This window comes from Bemisia tabaci, chromosome 1 (assembly GCF_918797505.1).
Source record: "Bemisia tabaci chromosome 1, PGI_BMITA_v3".
Classification (NCBI taxonomy): Eukaryota; Metazoa; Arthropoda; class Insecta; order Hemiptera; family Aleyrodidae; genus Bemisia; species Bemisia tabaci.
Window position 1 is genome coordinate 16,178,014 of NC_092793.1, and position 18,854 is coordinate 16,196,867.

An 18,854-nucleotide genomic window follows, 5' to 3' on the forward strand; every position below is an offset into this window, starting at 1 on the left:
ATTAAGTACCATCCCTTGAAGCATGGGAAATTAATTGTGCTTTACCAGTAAAAGTAATGTACCCTTCAACATATGGGTAGGTATGCAGTCTCAACTAGGGGTGTAATAATAAAAAATGGTTATTTTATATTGTTGTAATAGTCACATGAAGTCAACTTTAAAGCATTCAACTTCAAGGAAACATACGATTTCTCTCAGTTTCAGATTCTATGAGATTGTGACGCCATTACAACTGCAGACCTCCCTTCCTTACTTGATGTAAATAAATTTTTTTACAGATGCAAGACTATTCACCTCCTGTCCTGATACATTTTTAAGAATAAATTTTATAAAAAAGAAAAAAAACGAAATCCACCTCTTGATCAAAATTTGATCATTTGATTACATTCTTCAGTTTGTAAATCTATAAGAAGGAAAATCAGAATATTAAAAAGCTCAAATTTGAGAGAAAAAAATCAAAGAAAATGCTGACTCGTTTTAGAACCTTGCGTGGTCCCTTCTTCAAGACTGAAATTCCGATTAATTGAATTTTCCAATTCTTTTTCCTTTCTTATTCATCCAGGGCACAGTTTGTTGCCTCATTTTTCTTTATTAGTTTCAGTTTTGATTTTGTTTCCATATATTTCATTGTAAATCTATCTTAAGTTTTGCCATATTTAATGATGCGAGTTGATTGAAACGGAAATGAAGAGGGAAAAAAAGAAGGCAGAATTCAAAATTTTGTCAATATTTATTGGATCGCTTACGCAGATGGAGGGTTTTGATGCCTTTGGAGTTTACAGTGAATAATTGAACTTTTATTATTGTTGGTAATTTTATTCCCTTAGACAAGTGGACAATAAAACAGAAAAGGAGGTTGCTCCAAAATAAAAAAGATTTTATAAGAGGAGAATGTATGCCAACAAAAAGTTGGGTGGAGAAGCAAGCTAACTGGTCGATTTTGGGGAAACAAAATCAAAATTGGGAGTCCCATTTCGGGGAAAAAAGTCAACAGCAATAAAAAAATTGGTAAGGCGTGGTTTTAATAAAATTTTACTCCCTTCATGCGAGACATGAACAATAGGGAAAAATTAGTAAACATGTAATAGAGATAAAATTAGGGGGGAAAAACTGAGGCAGGATAAATGGGAACGATAAAGCTTCACCTTGGGATTGACATTTTTAAAGAACCATGGGCACACAGAGGGGATACAAAAGTCATCAGAGTCGCAAAATCGAAACGTTAATTTGACTAACGTTAATTTCACTCAACACTATATTACACAATAACAATAAAACACAATGGCAATTAACGTCAAATTACAAGTACAAAATCAGCTGGAAACATATTTTTGAGGGGAAAATAACATAGGACGTAATTAATAAACTGTTCCAATCGCTTAACAGCTGTGATGGACGAAAATTAAAACGAGTGAGAAGCAAAAGCGGTTCTTCCGAGGGAACTTAGACCCAGTCAATTTTAGAGGCTCGGAAATGTCAAAATGGGGAATATAGAAATCATGATGGGGACAAACCTAGGGATAGGGGGAGGGGCAAAAGAAAACCGATCCAGTATCTTCAAAAGTCATTGTGAAGAACATTATGAAGGGAAGGATATGGTTTTGATCGATGATTACAGGGAAAATAAAAAATTTGGAACGAGATAACAACTTCACATAAAATTATACGAAAATTAATAATATTTACAAGCATGCAGGTATGTACACATCGTAATAAGTCAGTAAAATTCACTCATTATCCTTAACGTACTAGAATACAATCACAGACCACTAGAATTTGCATCGTTTCTTCCAGTTTCACACAGTGTCGTCTACAACAAAGAAAAAGAAAAGGAAAGCATATTAAAATTTGACCAAAGAAAAACATTTCACTCCAATATGACAATGATGATACTGGCATAAATTATGACTGAAAACTACTGAATGAGCTACAAAAGTATTCTGTAAATTAAACATTGGTGTTGATTGATCATATTTCATTCATATTTCCATTTGTCTCATAGTACAAACTAAAAAATGATGAAGATTATTTATAAGAGGCAGCTTTCCTATCACATGTAACTTTTTGAAAGGGTGACTAATCATAGCTACTCCGAAAAAATTTAAGATTTTTTTTTATTTCACACATACTTTCTCAAAAATTTCCAACTAAAAAGTCCAATATATAATATTCTATGGGGAAAATGAGGGAATATTTTGAAACACCCTAATCAAGATATGTGACCGTATCTGTGAAAAGAAACCTCATCTTAGGGGGGAAATTGCCCTTAACATTTTGAAAATACATGACGGAAGAAAATCCAGAAATTTTGATGTAAGTTTGATCTTGAAAGTTCAAAAATTGAAGAGGACATGAGAACTGAAGTTTCAAGGCAAAGATTCTTAGGTTGTAGTAAACTTAGTCTAAGTTTTTGAAAAAAATTGAGAGAAAATTTTTTTTCCCAGAGGATGGGGTCCTTTTTCTCAGATCAAGTCGCATGTGTGTATTCATAGTTTGACCTTAGATACGGAGGAGGCATCGGGTCAAATGTCTTAGGGCTATGAGAGGAAACTTCACAAAAATTCTACATTTTTCTTGCGGGAAAGAAATTTCTTTTAATCTTTAAATTGATCCTGAAGTTCTTGGTTTTTGGTCATTAAATTCACAGACACAAACAACATGTGCGACATCATATGCTTGAATCTGCAAGGATTCTGAATGGAGTTTTCTAGGTGACACTTGAAATGAAGTTAAAATGACATGGAAGAAAATTGAGACTATTGCTAACAGCATGGATTCAAATAATCCTTGATTGTTCCTTTAGAAAGTACAATAAAAATTAGGTAGTGAAGTGTATGGGTTCTTAAGGTGAATTTAGATCAATTATCCTTGAATGTGGCGGCCATTTTAGATAATGCGCAAAGTTGTCAGGTTGAAAAGATTCATTTGTATGATATGGGGTACTCGCTATAGTCTTCTTTAAAGAACAAGAATCTTAAGAATACCCTCATTTTTTGTTCAGATTGTGAATTTAGAGTGAATTTTAGTCTTTCCATCGGCACTTATCCTGAACTTTAAGTCATTTTCTAAAGGAAGCATCTCTCTTTTTTGCTCTAGCAAACAATTGCAACATACCTCCTGATGTTTATTGAACGTTTCTCAGCCACTGCCAAAGGTTCAGTTTAGGTTCCATTACAATTCACAACTAGAGGCTTCCATGGCTTAAGGAAAAAAATACTAAAAATGGGCATAATCAGTAAGAAAAAAAAATGAAACATACCATGATACCACCATTTTGTCTTCTTAGGATTTTTGCTGCAAGTTTTCACATAGAATGCATTGTCTGATGGCCTTTTCTAGAAAGAAAAACAATAAAAATTTGCTTACCAATTCAGAATTTATTTATTTTTTTTTTCATTTTTAAATTTAGTTTTTTATTTTTTTTTTCTGTGATAATCAATGTGTTCATACCAACTTACCCTTTCTAACCTTCTCATTGCATAATCAAATTAAATCAAATCACGTCAATCAAGTATCAACAGGCAAGAAATGTATATTGATGGATATTGATCGTCAGTTACCAATTTGATAGGAATCCATTTGTCACAGAACCACCTTTTTCATACCACCAGTTTGGTTAGTATATACCAGCAAGAGAAACTGTAATAGCAATATTGTGCTTTTTTTGCGACTAAACATTATTTAGCCATTTTGATCATGCAACGAGAACCTAGCTTTAAATCAAGTTTTACATCAGCCAAGTTTAAAAGTTGTCATTATTTGGGCAGTCTCTAATGTTTTAGGTGAGATTTCTCCAAAAACGTTTCATCAGGTGACTACTAAGTATTTGCAGTACCAGCTGCAATCTAATCTGCTTCGACTAAATGTTAGTTCTAAGTTTTAGTCCCCACATTGATAAATGAAGATTGTTAGGGAAAGTAATTTAGCAAAGCTAGCAATTTTCACCTCAATTTGGCGGAAAACATGCAATCTTGACGATAATGCACCATATCCTTTCCACTTGTAAAACCCATTTAAGGATTCTCCTCATTTTTAAATCTGTTTTTGGGGCCTGCTTACTTTTAAAATCCTTTTGCAGGGCCTTCCCATTTTGGCAACCTTGGCTCGGTTGACAGTATCTCATGGGTGCAAACAAATGTATTCGTAAATATTTTAAAGAAAAGCATACCTTCTCCTTGCAGCTGCTGAGCATTGAGATGATGGACAGGCAGACAGACTGCACCGACAGCGCTGGTGACCAGTCCTCTGTGAGTATTGATAAGCAAATATGCCCATTACTGTAGACATGTGGATGCACTGGAATGTTCGGCCCTATAAAAGTGACCTGAGAAAATTCTGCTGATTAGTTTTCAATTATTACTCCGTGGTAAAGAATCACCAAAAATATACACTTCTTCTATTCATAAATAAACTTGTCAATACCAAGGTGCATGTTTTGTGAATCTAAATTGGTCACATCATAAAATCAAAACGATCTAAGCAGGGGTCCGGAGCTAGCTCCGAATCGGGCTCCCAGGGTGGAGCTAGCTCCGGCCCGGAGCCAGGATTAGGCTCCATGGTTGGAGCTAGCTTCGGGCCGGAGCTCTGGCTCGAGCTCCAGGCCGCAGATAGCTCCGGCCTGGAGCCAAGATTAGGCTCCACGGTCGGAGCTAGCTCCGGGCCGGAGCCACGGATCGGGCTCCAGGTAGAGGCTAGCTTCGGCCCGGAGCTAAAATTTAGCTCAACGGTTGGAGCTAACTCCGGCCCGGAGCCCCAGATTGGGCTCCAGGTTGTAGCTAGCTCCGAACTCGGAGCTAAAATTAGGCTCTGCAGTCGGAGCTAGCTCCGGTCTACAGCTAAAATGTGGCTCCATGGCCGGAGCCAGCGTCGGTCCGGAGCTAAAATTAGGCTCCATGGTCGGAGCCGGCTCCGGACCGGAGCTTCTGAGACTATATATTTGGCTTGGCTCCGGCTCCGGCAACCGAAGCTGAGTAAAAGTAACATTTAGCAGGAATCCGGCGCTCGGAGCCTGGAAAAACAGATTCGTCTAGGCTCCGGAGGTCGGAGCTTTGGGCTGGAGCCATAGCTCCATTACGAAACTGCTTTATCAGATGTATACGATTTTTTGCTTCGATTTTGGGCCGAATAATTCGTCAATCGTCGCAAACAGTACTAACGATTGATTCGTGGTTGTCAAATCTACAATTTAATCGGAGCCGAATAATTCGTCAATCGTCCGCAAACAACTAACGATTGATTCATGGTTGTCAAATCTACAATTAATCGGAGCCGAATAATTCGTCAATTCGACAACTAATTGGAACCGAATAATTCGTTAGTTATCAGCAAACAACTAACAAATTATTCGTGCGGCGTTAAGTGAAGAAATAATCGGAATCAAATTATTCGTGAGCCGTTAGTTTAAAAAACAATCGGGATCGGGACCAAATAATTCGTTCGTTTTAGCAAATAGTTAATGCATTTTTACACTCACACGTTTACACTTTGCTTTTCTGGAAAAAATTTACGGTTGAAATTGAGATCCACTCTTAAATACATTCCGATTACTATCAATTGATCCACTCTCGCAGTCAGGCCCGCCACAAGGGGGGGGGGGGGGATACTGGGTCACTGGTACCGGGGCCCGGGTCCCGGAAGGGGCCCGTGCCCGTGCTGCCCGTAAAAAACCACTACGAATTCACATGCAACCCTTGTTTCGTTAGAAAAAGTGAAAAATTTACCCTAAAAATTTCGCAAAAGGTGAATAAATTTTCAAAAACACGCTGGGGTACTGTAGAATTCTTCTTAAATTTTCAAGATTTTCAGTACAGAAGGATATTTTTAGTAACTGCAATTCATTTTCTTCCGTCGTCAGATGCTAAGAGTCTCCAGTCAGGGCATCCTCGACTTTAATGGCTCATGGCGCAACTCCCTTGCCATACACAAACGAAGGGGGAGTCCAGGGGGCCTGGCCCCCTTAGAATTGAAAATAGTATCATAGCCCTCCCCCCCAAAAAAATAAACATTTTCCAGGTGTTTTGAATGCAACAATTCGCGCGTATTTTGTGCTGACAGTAGAAAAAAAAGCGTACTTATTCCGAAGCGGGAAGGGATTGAAGCGGAAATGTTAAGGTGCTCAATCCCCCATGATTTGTGGTTTGAAAGAGAGCAGTGGAGGTTAGGAGTCGTAGAGCGCGAGGGAGTGCTGTAAAGCGACTTATATGTATGTATGTACTTATTCCGCAGAAATTGATGGAAAAGTTCGTCATGGAAGCTTCAAAACGCGTCCGAATAGATTTATAAATTCAAACATTTCTCATGGGGTGGCCCTCGGACTCCCCCTCCCCCCGGTGCTTGGGGCGCGGGCCTTAAAACTGGTACAAGGGCCCGAGATGGGATGTGGCGGGCCTGCTCACAGTGATTACTTATACCTCAAAAGCCGGAGGTAGACGTTCCCGAAATATTTTCTCGGGAATTTCCGGCACTTAACTTTTCTGGGAACCTTGAATTCCTAATCTGATGAAAATAAAATAGATGGATATAAAATTCATAGCATATCGAAGCCTCACTGCGTTAAGTATCTGCTTCGCGCCGGCGGCGCCATCAGCCGCCGACCGTGTCTCTTATCTTATTCCTTTAGCTTCCGTGCATCCCTTCACGGAGTTCGCCAGACGTTCAGTCGTACGTCCGTTTTTAGACCTTTTTGACCGTTTGCTTTGAACTGGTTGTGTTGAGAGTGACAGTGGCCTCCTCCTGTCGTCCAAGACCATATTGGCACCCTTGCGCCTCAATCGCGTCATGTCTTATCTTTTCGGGCAAGGTATTCATGCACTGCTACGACCCGCTCGGCGCGGCGCGGCGCGGCGCTCGCTCACCTGATTCCTATAATCAGCCGGTACCGCTCCCCGGATCTCGGTCTCTCTTTATTCACCTTGTTTTCCTCATCGTTTCGTTGCCTTCGATCACGGCTACCTTTTTCTTTCATCCGAGTGTGGAGTCAACCATCTTTTCACCGTCACCTCTGCCTGTCGCATTAAATGTATGGTTCCAATTCACTTTTCGGTGATTAAACATCATTACGGCTTCCCATTTAGATATTAATACACTCAAAATTGGTACCCCATACGATTTTGATGTGCTGAATCCGAATTTGACCTCAGATTTTCTCTAAAAAATCATTTTTAAAATTTATCACCATGTTTTCACAAAAATCATGAACTCTTATTCTCATGCAAGTAGGCCTGTCCCCGAAACGATCGATCGATTTTTTCGATCATCGTTCCAAGACCTGTTCCACTTTGAAACATCGCTTCGATCAAAATGCCGTTTCGTTCTGAATGCCGTTACGATCAAGATGTTAATTTGTAATGTTGAAACAAGATTTACCATGTTCAGCAAATAATTGCAGATGAATTTTCATATTGATCACAATAATTTTTTCCCCCCCCGTTTCGATAAATAAAAGCACCAGCGTTAAAGACCATAGCAGCTCTGTCCCTAAATTCTATTATTACCATGTGTTTTGTTTACTTAGAATTACCAAAAATCATTCCATGTGCTTGTCCCCCTCCCTCCCTCCCTCCCTCCCAAAACAAAAAAATAATTTAACCAGGCAAACCATGAAAAGACCATGTCTCGATTCTCGTATATTTATTTCGATTACTTTATCAGAGCGATCGATCAATTTTGATTCAACATGCGCTTATCGCATTCACCCCAATATTTGGTAACTAATTATTTGTGACGTATCAGAGGTTCGCTGCTCTACCTCTCAATCTCAATACGGAGGGTAGGTATGGATTCGATCGACATGAATCGATCAAAAATTAAAAACGTGAATCGATCGACGTGAATCTATCGACATCGATTCGATCGACAAATTATTTAGAGGTGTTTTTTAGAGGTACAACGTCGCGAAGTTTTATAATATCGTCTTTTTTACTATTTTTTGCTATTTTCTTCAATTTTCTCAAAAAACAGTCACACGTTTGCAGGTCTTAATATTATCAGGAAGTAAAAATACGTGGTATGCATCGTTACAGCCGAAAAACGAAATACCGCGGATCGGCCCATTGTCGCCCCATTTAAGTCAATGTAATGTTTTTGGAGATTGTCAGCCTCACTGCGGCACCGGGCACGTGTTAATATACTGTCGGAGGACGAAAATATTTGGCAGGTATCATATTTGGATGGTAAAGATCTAATGTAGGGGGCGCCGGTTCATTGAGCGAAAACAAATTCCCATGTTAACTTGGACCACCCTATAAAGCTTGCGTCTTGGCCCGCGCGTTCAGCGGCCGACCGCGGTGCGCCCCGCCGGCCCATAGCCTCACGTCGTCATTGGACCGTTTGTGACCTTCCAGGCCCGCCACATCCCATCTCGGGCCCTGGTACCAATTTTCTGGCCCGGGCCCCTAGCACAGGGGGGGGGGGGGTCCGGAGGGCCTCCCCCGGGAAATTTTTGAAATTTTAAATCTATTTGGACGCATTATGAAGCTCTTATGATAGAGATTTTCCATCAATTTCTGCAGAATAATTACGCCTTTTTGTTTACTTTCAGCACCAAAAACTTTCGAATTGTTGCATTCAAAACATCTATAAATTTTTTTTGAGGGGGCAGATGATAATTTTCAATTCTATGGGGAGCCGGGCCCCCCTGGACTCCCCTTTCGTACGTCTATGGCAAGGGAGTTAAGCCATTGAAGTCGAGGATGCCCAGAAAGGAGCCTCTTAGCATCCGACAACGGAAGAAAATGAAACACAGTTACTAAAAATATCATCCTACATATACTCAAAATCTTGAAAATCTCTAAAAAAGTAAGAAAAATTTTATAGTGCCCTAGCGTGTTTTTGAAACTTTATTCACCTTTTGCGGAATTTTTAGAGTAATTTTTTCACTTTTCCCTACGAGACAAGGGTTACACATGAATTCGTAGTGGTTTGTCACCTGCGTCACGGGCCCCTCCAGGGCCCGGGCCCCGGTATCAAGGACCCAGTATCCCCCCCCCCCCCTTGTGGCGGGCCTGGCCTTATACGCTTGAAGACACGCCAAAACCGACGGAATTTCCGACCTAAGAACTGCAATATGCAATTTTGCCTCAAAATTGATACGTCGGTTGCCAAAATTTTTAATTTTGGATTTAGGCCCTTTAGGCCCTTTGAGGCACTGGTAAACATTTTTTTAAAAACATTTTCCTTTGAGGGAGTTCTTTTAGAGATCACATAGAAACTTTTTATGGGTTGAGCAACTTGCTTTTCGCAAAACTAAAAAATAAGGTACACCCTACCCCCCCCCCCCCCTTCCGCCATCTTGCCATTAGATCTGATTAAATGAAAACGGAAGTGAAGAATTAAGTTCACCCTCAACTCTGTAGATACGATTTAAGCGGCTCAGAAGTTGAAATAGTTGTATTCTGTATATTCGCAAATCTGTACACCGTCTTCTGTTTAAGTATTGTTGAAAGAAGGGCAAAAGCATACGTTTAAACAGGACCAAAGCTTCTGATTTTAAGCCCAATAATCTTTCCAAAAATAAATTCCGATCTCCGTCCGAAAGCACAGAGCCACATGTATATTAAAAACTCCTTAACAAGTTCGGGGCACCGGGCACCTCTGCTCTGATTATTTGAGTCCTTTCTACAAAAATAATTATCCAAAGACACCGTAAAATTGAAGGGGGGGGGGGGGTTCACGGAGCCGAAGATGCCGCACAAGAAACAGTTACCTCTCCTGTTTTAGGGAAAACAATTTTTAAAATCAAAACTGAAGTGGTCAAAAATATTGTGAGGCATAATCCGGCATTATTAGACTAGAGTACCTGTATAGCGAGAGTATGGACAGATCGCTTCATGAAGGGCTTAGGGCCCAAAAGTGCAGCCACCCTTCTAACCAACTTCTAACGCACAAAATTTCACTGCCAGTCTGCAGATTCCAATTCTAACCATGATGGCAAAGAATGTACAGAAATGAGCGTTCTTCCGCGAAATTGTGTAAATTTATGCAAAAACTGAGTCAAACACGTGTTTAATAAACGACGGTTCGTAACAATAGTATTAGTAAATCGTTCTGGATAATTGAAATTCATAGGTTGGCTGCATTTCTGGGCCCTAACTTTATTCGCAGAAGCATCGGTGAAGGCCTGATGGATTTTCGGAGTTTCACATCTGTCCATACTCTCGCTATACAGGTACTCTATATTAGACAAGATTCCAAAAGTGAGGGAGGCAATCGAGAATGCAAAACTCATGCGTGAGAAGTCACTCTGGCGGATTCATTAGTATGAGGGAGTCAGAGAAGAAAGGAACGGAATGGGCAGGGAGCGAACGAAAATCTGAGGGGAGAGCGATGCGATCGACGGACGAAGGTGACAGACTTGACACTCGATCGAAAAGGTATCCGTGATCGAGGTAAAACAAAATCAATATAAGGAAAACAAAGTGAATGAGGAGAAGGGAAGTTGGCAAGCGTGTCCCGGGAGGACTGAGGAGGGACCGAGTGTGAGTGGGCGAACTTGCCCGGAACTCCGGCTGATAAGGTGTGAATGAGGTGCCGCCGTGCCACCTAGGTTTCGGTTCAGCGAGGAGGCATTGTTACTCATCTCACAACAAAACCAGTTCAACGCAATCGGTCAAAAATGTGTAAAATGTACGCATAACTGAAAGAGAATGTGAGACAGACTCCAGAAAAGGATGCTATGAAGGGAGATAAGAGACGCGGCAAGTCCGGCGGGCGGCGCGGCGCGGCGCGAGGCAGGTACGCAAGTACGGAACGCTGTATGACGGCATTGATGTCCAAATCATTCGAACTTGTGTTCAAACAGTAGCGCTGATGAGCAGGCTACTCATTGTCAGCCACTGCGCACCCTTCGGTGCATAGCAGCAGTTGGGAAGCATTCTACGTATTCGCTCACTTTTATAACGTGATTGTAAAAAATCTGAGTCCTATTTCCAAAATCTGATTAGAGCGGGCTCATCTCGAAACAATTTCCTGCCGATAGCCGCAAGAATCATGGAAATCGGCTTAGTAGAAGGCTCAAATGAACCGTGAAAAAACATGAAAATTTAAATTGTTTAAATGGGAGAATTCGCAACTTTACCACGTAATATAAAAATAAAACCTGGGTCATATTTTCAAAATCTGAATAAAGCGCGCGGGCTCATTTAGAGAAAATTTCCCATCGACAGCCGCAAAAATCATGAAAATCGGCCCGGTAGAACGCTGGAACTAACAAAAAGCGTTACCAGATATGCAAATTTAGGAGGTCTCGGAGCTTATATATGTCGCAGGCAATTCGCAATCGCCGGCAATTTACAAGCTGGTGGTGGATAAATATAGGAAATCATAAAATTCAGAAATAAAAGAACGAGATTAGAGTGCTGATTATGTTGCCTGTAATGTGAATAGACACTTTTACATCCTGAAAAACGTGGCAGGAATATGCACACTTAGAAGAGCGTGTAGTGAACTCTGTGACATTAGTTGGATTGAGATCGGACAGGCAACTAAACTAACATCGTGACAAAACGTAGAGTATCACAAAAAATGAAGGCGCTTCAAGCTGAGCTCATACTTTTGAAGACCATAACCCTCAAAAATTGCATTACGCCGATGCGCATCATTGCGATTTATTGAAACAACGTGTGAACCGCTTGCAAATTGCCGGCGATTGCTAATTTCCTGCGACATATAGATAGATATTATATCCTCTCTCCATTATCATTGCAAAACCAGCCTAAACGAACAAACGCAAAATCGACCAATTTCTCGAAATATTACTTTGTACTTAGGCGGTTCTAGACCTTCATGCTTGGAGGTGCCCAGAGGTGGAAAATGTCGGAGACCGATCCCGGAGGGGACGATCGCTCAGGGGAGGCCTAAGTTTCGGCCCTCAAGTTTTATCCCTTTCCTACCCTCCTTTCTCTTTTTTTCTCCTTCCTTTCTACTTAAATGCCTATAAATTCAATGTAGAAAATTGTTAGCAAAACTTTCCATCAAAACTACAATCTTACGAGATCCCCCTCCTCCCATCACCCCTTGCCCGTAATCATTGAATACCTGCAGATTTCAAAAATTCATGAAATAAAAATATTGCCAATTTTTTGCGCTTCATAATACGATTTTTATTGACGTTTTTACTTGCCCAAAAGCCTCTTTCACGGTCCCGGTAACCGTACTTAATTTTTGCTTGGGGGTGCACGGCACCCACTGGCACCCCCGTAGAACCGCCTATGGCTTTGCATCAGCACAGAACAAACTGAACTATGTTTTCTTCACGAAACTCCAACTCCGTGCTCGAAGCTGCCAAATAAAATTTAAAAGCTACGCTCAGGGGGCCGGAGCCTACTATTTTCCAAGAAGCTCCGGCTCCGACGCCCGGAGCTACGAAAATAAAATCCTTGGATTGGCTCCGGAGCCCGGAGCCGACTTATTTTTTCAAGAAGCTCCAGGTGCGGAGCCCGGAGCCAACTATTTTTCTCATGGTGCTCCGGCTCCGGAGCCCGGAGCTAACTATTTTTCTCATGAAGCTCCGGCTCCGGAGCCCGGAGCTGGAAAATCAAATCAACTGGCTCCTCTCCGGAGCCCGGAGCCTTGTAGTTTTCTGAAGAGGCTCTGGCTCCGGAGCCTGGAGCTGCTAAATAAAATTGACTGGCTCCGCCCTGGAGCTCGGAGCCAACCATCCCTATCACGAAGCTCCAGCTCCGGAGCCTGGAGCCCAATATTGGGTCCAAGAAGCTCCAGGCTCGGAGCTGGAGCCTGAAAAACGAGAAGGAGCCGCCTTGGCTCCGGCTCGCTCCGGATCCCTGGATCTAAGGAAAAGCATGGAAGGCTATCAGATATTTTGCGATTTCAGAACATGTAGAGACTTAAGGAAGAAAAGATTCTCTGACTTTCCTATATTGCTTTTGACCAATGTGATAGAGGTTTTCTAATTTTCGCTCCATTATCTGCTGAAATGCACTAAAAAAAGAAACATCTCTACTATTAATCTAATGACTGTTGTCCAAGTTCTATATTGATGTTCAAAATAAATCCAATGACTACCAAGCTACTAGATACTACTGACGAGACTGACTACTAGTCATGGTACAAATTTAAACATTCTGATAAATGGTTGTTCTTCAAAATTTTATGTAAAACACGATTTTCCTCTACAAAAATTACGGAAATTAACTCATAACCAAGATTGCGTTTTTATTTAGCACTGGTTACAAAAAATTTTAATTTCCTGTTCACAAGAAAAACCTGAGTCTATGTTGATCAAATTACCCTTTATAACAGCCTTGGGCTTCTTAATCCAGCACAATTTCTTTGCCACACAATGTTCTTTAAGGCATTAACAACTGCTGAGCCGAGGCCGTGAGATTGAGGTTGCCATATTTTCATACCACAACCACTGTTACAGTGTTACATCAACGTTTGGTGTGCGATTAAACTCAAGAAGATCATAGATTTTTATGAGGGGAAAATTTGAATTTATGCATTGAAAATTGTTAATATCTTGCTTAAAAGTCACTTCCAATCATTTTTGTTGAAAAATCATATTCAAGGTATGTGAAATTTTGATGAAAAAACTAATCATAATTGTTAGTTTTGCACCTTGTCTAATGGTCCATTGATCTAAACATACTTTTCACAACAGTTGGAGCTTGTAAGATCAAATAAATTGGACCAAAGTAAACATTCTGATCTTTTCAGGGATAGGTACTACCTGCTTTACCTGACTTTTCCAGCTTCATAGACTTAGTTTTGGCAGTTCATTTCAAAAGTAATTTTCAGTAATGTTCCTTAAATAATATGTACAGAAAATGCTTTTCTTCAAACATTCAAGGACATACAAGGTAATTCATAGAGTTAAAAAAAACTTGACAACTTCAAAAATATAATTTAAGATAATTTGATAACTTCAGCATGTGTAGCAGTAGTAATTAAAAAAAGTTGAAACTTTTCCATAGTTATACACTCGGCAGGTAAATGATCTCTCACAGCTGACAGTCTCTTTTCCTTTGTCCACCATGCAAGTCATCAAAAAATAAATAATTACATAGAATAGTCCGATATTTTTTCTTCTGTAGTGTTTTACCTGCTGCACTGCATGCACAGGTTATGCTGTGCAAATTCAAGTAAAGTCTGAGCACTTACATAATTTTGGAGAGACAAAGAATCAGTTAAGGTTGGGAAAGACGGGCCTTTAAGGAATGATTTTGTGCACCTATTGCCATGAGGAAAATGATGAGTCTCTCATACAAAAAAGTGCATCTCAAACACAATACTTCAAAATTTCTCACTAAGAATTTATTTGTTTGTAAGAGAACTGTCAGATGCAATTCTTTGCATGAACGGTGATTTTGTTTACTCTAGTAAGGAAAAACGATACTTTTGGAGTAATTTGGTGAAAGTTCTCCCAGAATAAAAGAGAGTTTTCCCAAAGTTCAGAATATAAAATTTTTAGACATACTGAAACAATGCAAACAAGATCTGTCCCTTTGCCCAAGAAACGATGGAGAATACAACTAAGATCCCTATTACAGCTACACTAATTTCTTCACTTTAAGATTAATTTTTCTCCTATTTGCCATCATAAAGAAAGAATGGGGAGAATAAATGTAAGCTCAGCACATCAAATAGTTTCAAAAAAATGGAATGAAAAAAAAAAAAATTGACTGAACAGATATACTAGAAAACAATTCTCATACCTCTGGAGAATCAAAGGGGTATTTGGGGCTAAATTTAAATTGAAGCTGAAATTCTTCTCCGGCAAACAGAGTTTCATCAGCCCCTTTCATATAAATTGTCCATCTGTGGAATAGAAAGAAAAAATAATAGAATCGGAAGAATATCGAATGCTCATTGCTAGGTATTTTAAGTCAGACAAGTTACTTGCAATCCGAAGATGAGGAATACATTAAAATTATCGAATTAAGTTCATACTTGGAATAAGCAACCTACTCAATAGCTACATAAAAAGCTGACAATGTAATTCCTTGAAAACTTCCTTGAAGTCTTCTTCTGTTAGCAGAATATTTTGTGTAAAATTCAAACAATTAAGTTGGCTTGGTTCTCTACATAAAAATAAAATTGGCGCTGCAACTTTGAAGCACAAGGATAGAGATACATGGTTTTGCACTTGGGCCATTGATATGAAGCACCCTTTTGACAAAATTGATTCTTCTTGTCTAGTAACAGATGTTTTGACAACTTGCTGTAAGTTAGCAAATATGCACCAGGCAAAAAATAGGAACTTCATTGAAGTTACTCACATGCTTAAATTCTGTTCTGCCTTCTCACTATCGACTAGTACACCTGGTGGTGGATCCTTAATTAATGACAATAGTTCCTTTTGCAAGCGTTTCTGCAAAATAAAAAAGAAAGATCAATACAATGAGATTTTGAACATACTCTGAAATAATATACGATGGACTCAGTGATTAACTGTAATCTCAATACAGCTGTCTTCATTTATAAGACTTCAGTACTTTTTAATATTGACGGTAGAAGAAAACAGATCTATTTGACACCCAGTATGGACACATCTCATACGCTGTGAAATTTGTATATATTTTTTGGCCAGTACATGGGCTCATTGTAAGAACAGGGAAGGTTAGGTCAAATATTTAAGTTGATTACAACTCGAGCTCACTTATCCTGAGGCAAGACATACGTGATTCTTTGATTAAACCTGAAATGGTACCGGTCAACAGAGTGATCAAAGCATTCAAGTGGTGCTACCAATGTGTGTTAATAAGGACAAAAGTTGACTTTCATCCCAAAATAAGCGATGATACTCTAGATTACTCATCGTATATCGAGTATATCATACTCATTGGGAAGAAGTGTTCAAGTTTTCTTTTTTCAGATATACACAAAATAATACAAATAAATATTTTCACTGAAATGGATCCAAGCATGGATGCAGAATCTTCCAAGCTCCCAATTTTTCACGCGCCCGCCTGCCGGCTTTCAACATTTTTCTTGTCAGCTTTCCATGAAATTTTTCTCCGATTTTCAAAGTTATGACCTCTTCCTTCTTCTTTAGTCTAATTTGACCTTGCCTGAACAAAGGGGGGCAGGTCACCCTCAGAAAGTTGCTTTAACTAATCCTACGGAAAGAGATTTCCGACTTCGATTTTACAGACTGCGTACATAGTTATAATCTGTTTTGTATCTTTCAAAATGGTCTCACAATTGACCCTTCAGAAATTCCTAGTCTTAGAACTACTCCTTATGTAAAAATGTGTTATCCATAGATAGTGACAGAACTTAGAGAGAGAAACTAAGAGTGTATTCACGGCTGGGAAAATAGTACAGATAGAGCGGCCTTAAAATTTACTATCATTTACTCGTACATTCCAATGAAACACTCCGGAAACCTCTTTTCATCCTTTCCAAGCAACTGTAGCTGAATTTCTTAGGGAAGCTAATTTGCATCCATGATTGCTCCTGCGAACTTTCAACAATAAAACCTTGTGCTCATTGCTTCCGATTGTTTCCTTCAAATTTATCATCTCCCTGTACTAATCACTGTGCCATGAATTTATGGTGAGATTTGTAAAATGTAGATAACTACCGTGAGCAATACTCTTAGTTGGTTGACATAAAGTTTTGTTGAACAATGGAACAATGGCTCTGCCAATGTAGGAAGTAGGTAAATTGTCAGGTAGGTGGGCATGTACAATCTGTTAGAATTTAATGTAGGCAAATGGGAAACACTTCCAACCAGAATAATGGAATCACACTATGTAAATAAGCTAATAGCAATCAGCAGTTGTTGATCATGATGTGATCAAAATAGGTGATAATGTCATCAGGTGAAAAGTGATCATGTGATAAGTGACAGGCTACGGACGCTTGGACGTGCAAACCTATCATGCTGTTTGGCTAAATTTGGGTATTCTAATAAATTTATTGGGGTAAGATGAACGGAATAACGGAAATTTTTCTGTCTTACGCATGATAAAGTTCTCAATTTCTTCGACTAGTTCAAAGGTTGAGAAAGAAACTTGCAATGTCAATCACTGAAGTACTCTGAGACAGAAATGGTGATAACTGTTCTATTTTAATTGTTTTTCATTTAACGAAAACTTTAGACCGAACGTAAGTGTTAAAACATGGAAAAGTGGAAGGAATTACACAAGCAATGCGTGCAAGAAGATGCTATTTACCTCGCTTGGTCGTGGCAAAGATGTCATAGCAGCCTCCGCGGAAATTTTGAAGATTTTTTTTTCACACTTCGCACGAGAAAACTATACGCGAGCTAGGCGACTTGGAAGCACTCTCCATGCAACATCAGATGAGATGCATCGCGGTTTGTAGCTGGGGATCGTGAAAAATTAAAATAATCCGTCTGTAAAAGGTAAGAAGCTCATAAAAGTACTCTCTGTCTGATACTTTACTTTACTTTATCAATCAAAACATATCGTAATAACCAAAAAACAAAAGAGCCTGCCACCTCTGCTCGCCAACCAATGGGATGCTTTGTTTCAACTCGTTCCATCTTTGTGTTGCGAACCGGAAACAGAGAGCTTGGACCGGAAATGACTTCACATATCACGAGGCGGAAATTTCAAAATTATCTCTAGCCTCTTGGGTCTTGTGTGCGTTGCTAAAGAGGGTGCACTACAAAGACATTGGTGCACTATAGTCAGCAAGCCAGGAGTCAAACTCGTAGAACTAGAACACTGATAAAAGCATCCAGACGGAACTAGGCACAGCGCCATATTGCCGAGAGTGCTGCAGGGCCGGATTTTAGCGGACATGGGCCGCGGCCCAAGGTGGCAAATTTAGGTGGGGCCAGAGTTGCTAAAAGAAATTTCATCGAATGAAATTTCATGAAATTTCACAAGAAATTTCATGAAATTTCTTTTTTCCCAATGAAATTTCTTTCGACCGACAAAATGTCAAAAATGCTTATTTTTTCTAACAGAATTTGTTTTTATTTTTAAAGAGAATAATATTCGTCAATTAGACCAGTTGGAGCGCGGTCTTCTCTCAGCTTTTCTCTTCTGGTCTTCTCTTACTCTTTCTCTTCTGGCAGTTCTGGCTCATCAAGGGGAGGGGGACCGGGGACCCTAACTTCAAATTTCAAACTGTTAATTTCTGAAAAAAATCAGAGACAAATGAAGAAATCATTTAAATTGTTTCAAGGATAGTTCAAGATCCCTCCCTCCCTTTTGTACAAAAAAAGAAGGATATACTATTAGGGGGTACTTAGTACTCGGATTCTTTATAGTCAAGAAATTTGTTTTGCTCCAAATATGAAAGCTAACGTCTTACTTTATCCGTAAAATTTATTTTGGTGTTCAACCGGTACGGCTGTGTGTTCAACCAAAATTTAAGATAAAAAATTCAAAATTATGTTTTTGCTGTTTTACTCAACTTTCTGGGCATTTCTAAAGTTCCCTTTCACAGTTTACCACGTGTGTGTATAGGGACTTAAGGAGATTCATAAGTTTCAAGGGTTTAATCCTGAATTCTGCGTGTTAAATGAAATTTCTTTTTATAATCTTTCATGAAATTTCTTAACTCTGGCTGGGGCCAAATTTTGCAATTTTTTTAAACGTCGATATAAAGACAACTCGGATTCAGAAAAAAAATTACAAACGAGAAAAGGTGACAAAATCTCTCATTTCCCGAGAGTATACCTCCAATTTTGTCGTTTTTATGTGATACAATGGACAGCACCTTTACTTAGTCGAGTTAAGAATAAGAGAGAAACCGAACACGGAATTTCGCCTGGAAAGGCGCGGCGCAGAGAGCAATGATGACGAGAACTTGAGATAAAAAGGAGAAACCCTCGGCGCGGCGGTCGGGATGTAACACATATTAGCGCCTACAAGACTGCATGAATACTTCACGCATTGCGTCAAAGACATGCGGTC

General features: G+C 39.6%; 1 protein-coding gene across 1 annotated transcript; it reads right to left on the bottom strand.

The window, feature by feature from the left end:
• Nucleotides 1–711: 711 nt before the first annotated feature.
• LOC109039258 (ubiquitin-conjugating enzyme E2 W) lies at nucleotides 712–17,389 on the bottom strand. The gene is made up of 6 exons (XM_019054668.2): nucleotides 17,139–17,389; nucleotides 15,237–15,328; nucleotides 14,673–14,775; nucleotides 4,169–4,324; nucleotides 3,260–3,335; nucleotides 712–1,810 (listed from the first exon to the last, which is right to left on the bottom strand). Exons 1-6 carry the CDS (start codon nucleotides 17,163–17,165, stop codon nucleotides 1,797–1,799), a joined length of 468 nt encoding a protein of 155 aa, XP_018910213.2. The 5' UTR covers nucleotides 17,166–17,389; the 3' UTR covers nucleotides 712–1,796.
• Nucleotides 17,390–18,854: the final 1,465 nt, after the last annotated feature.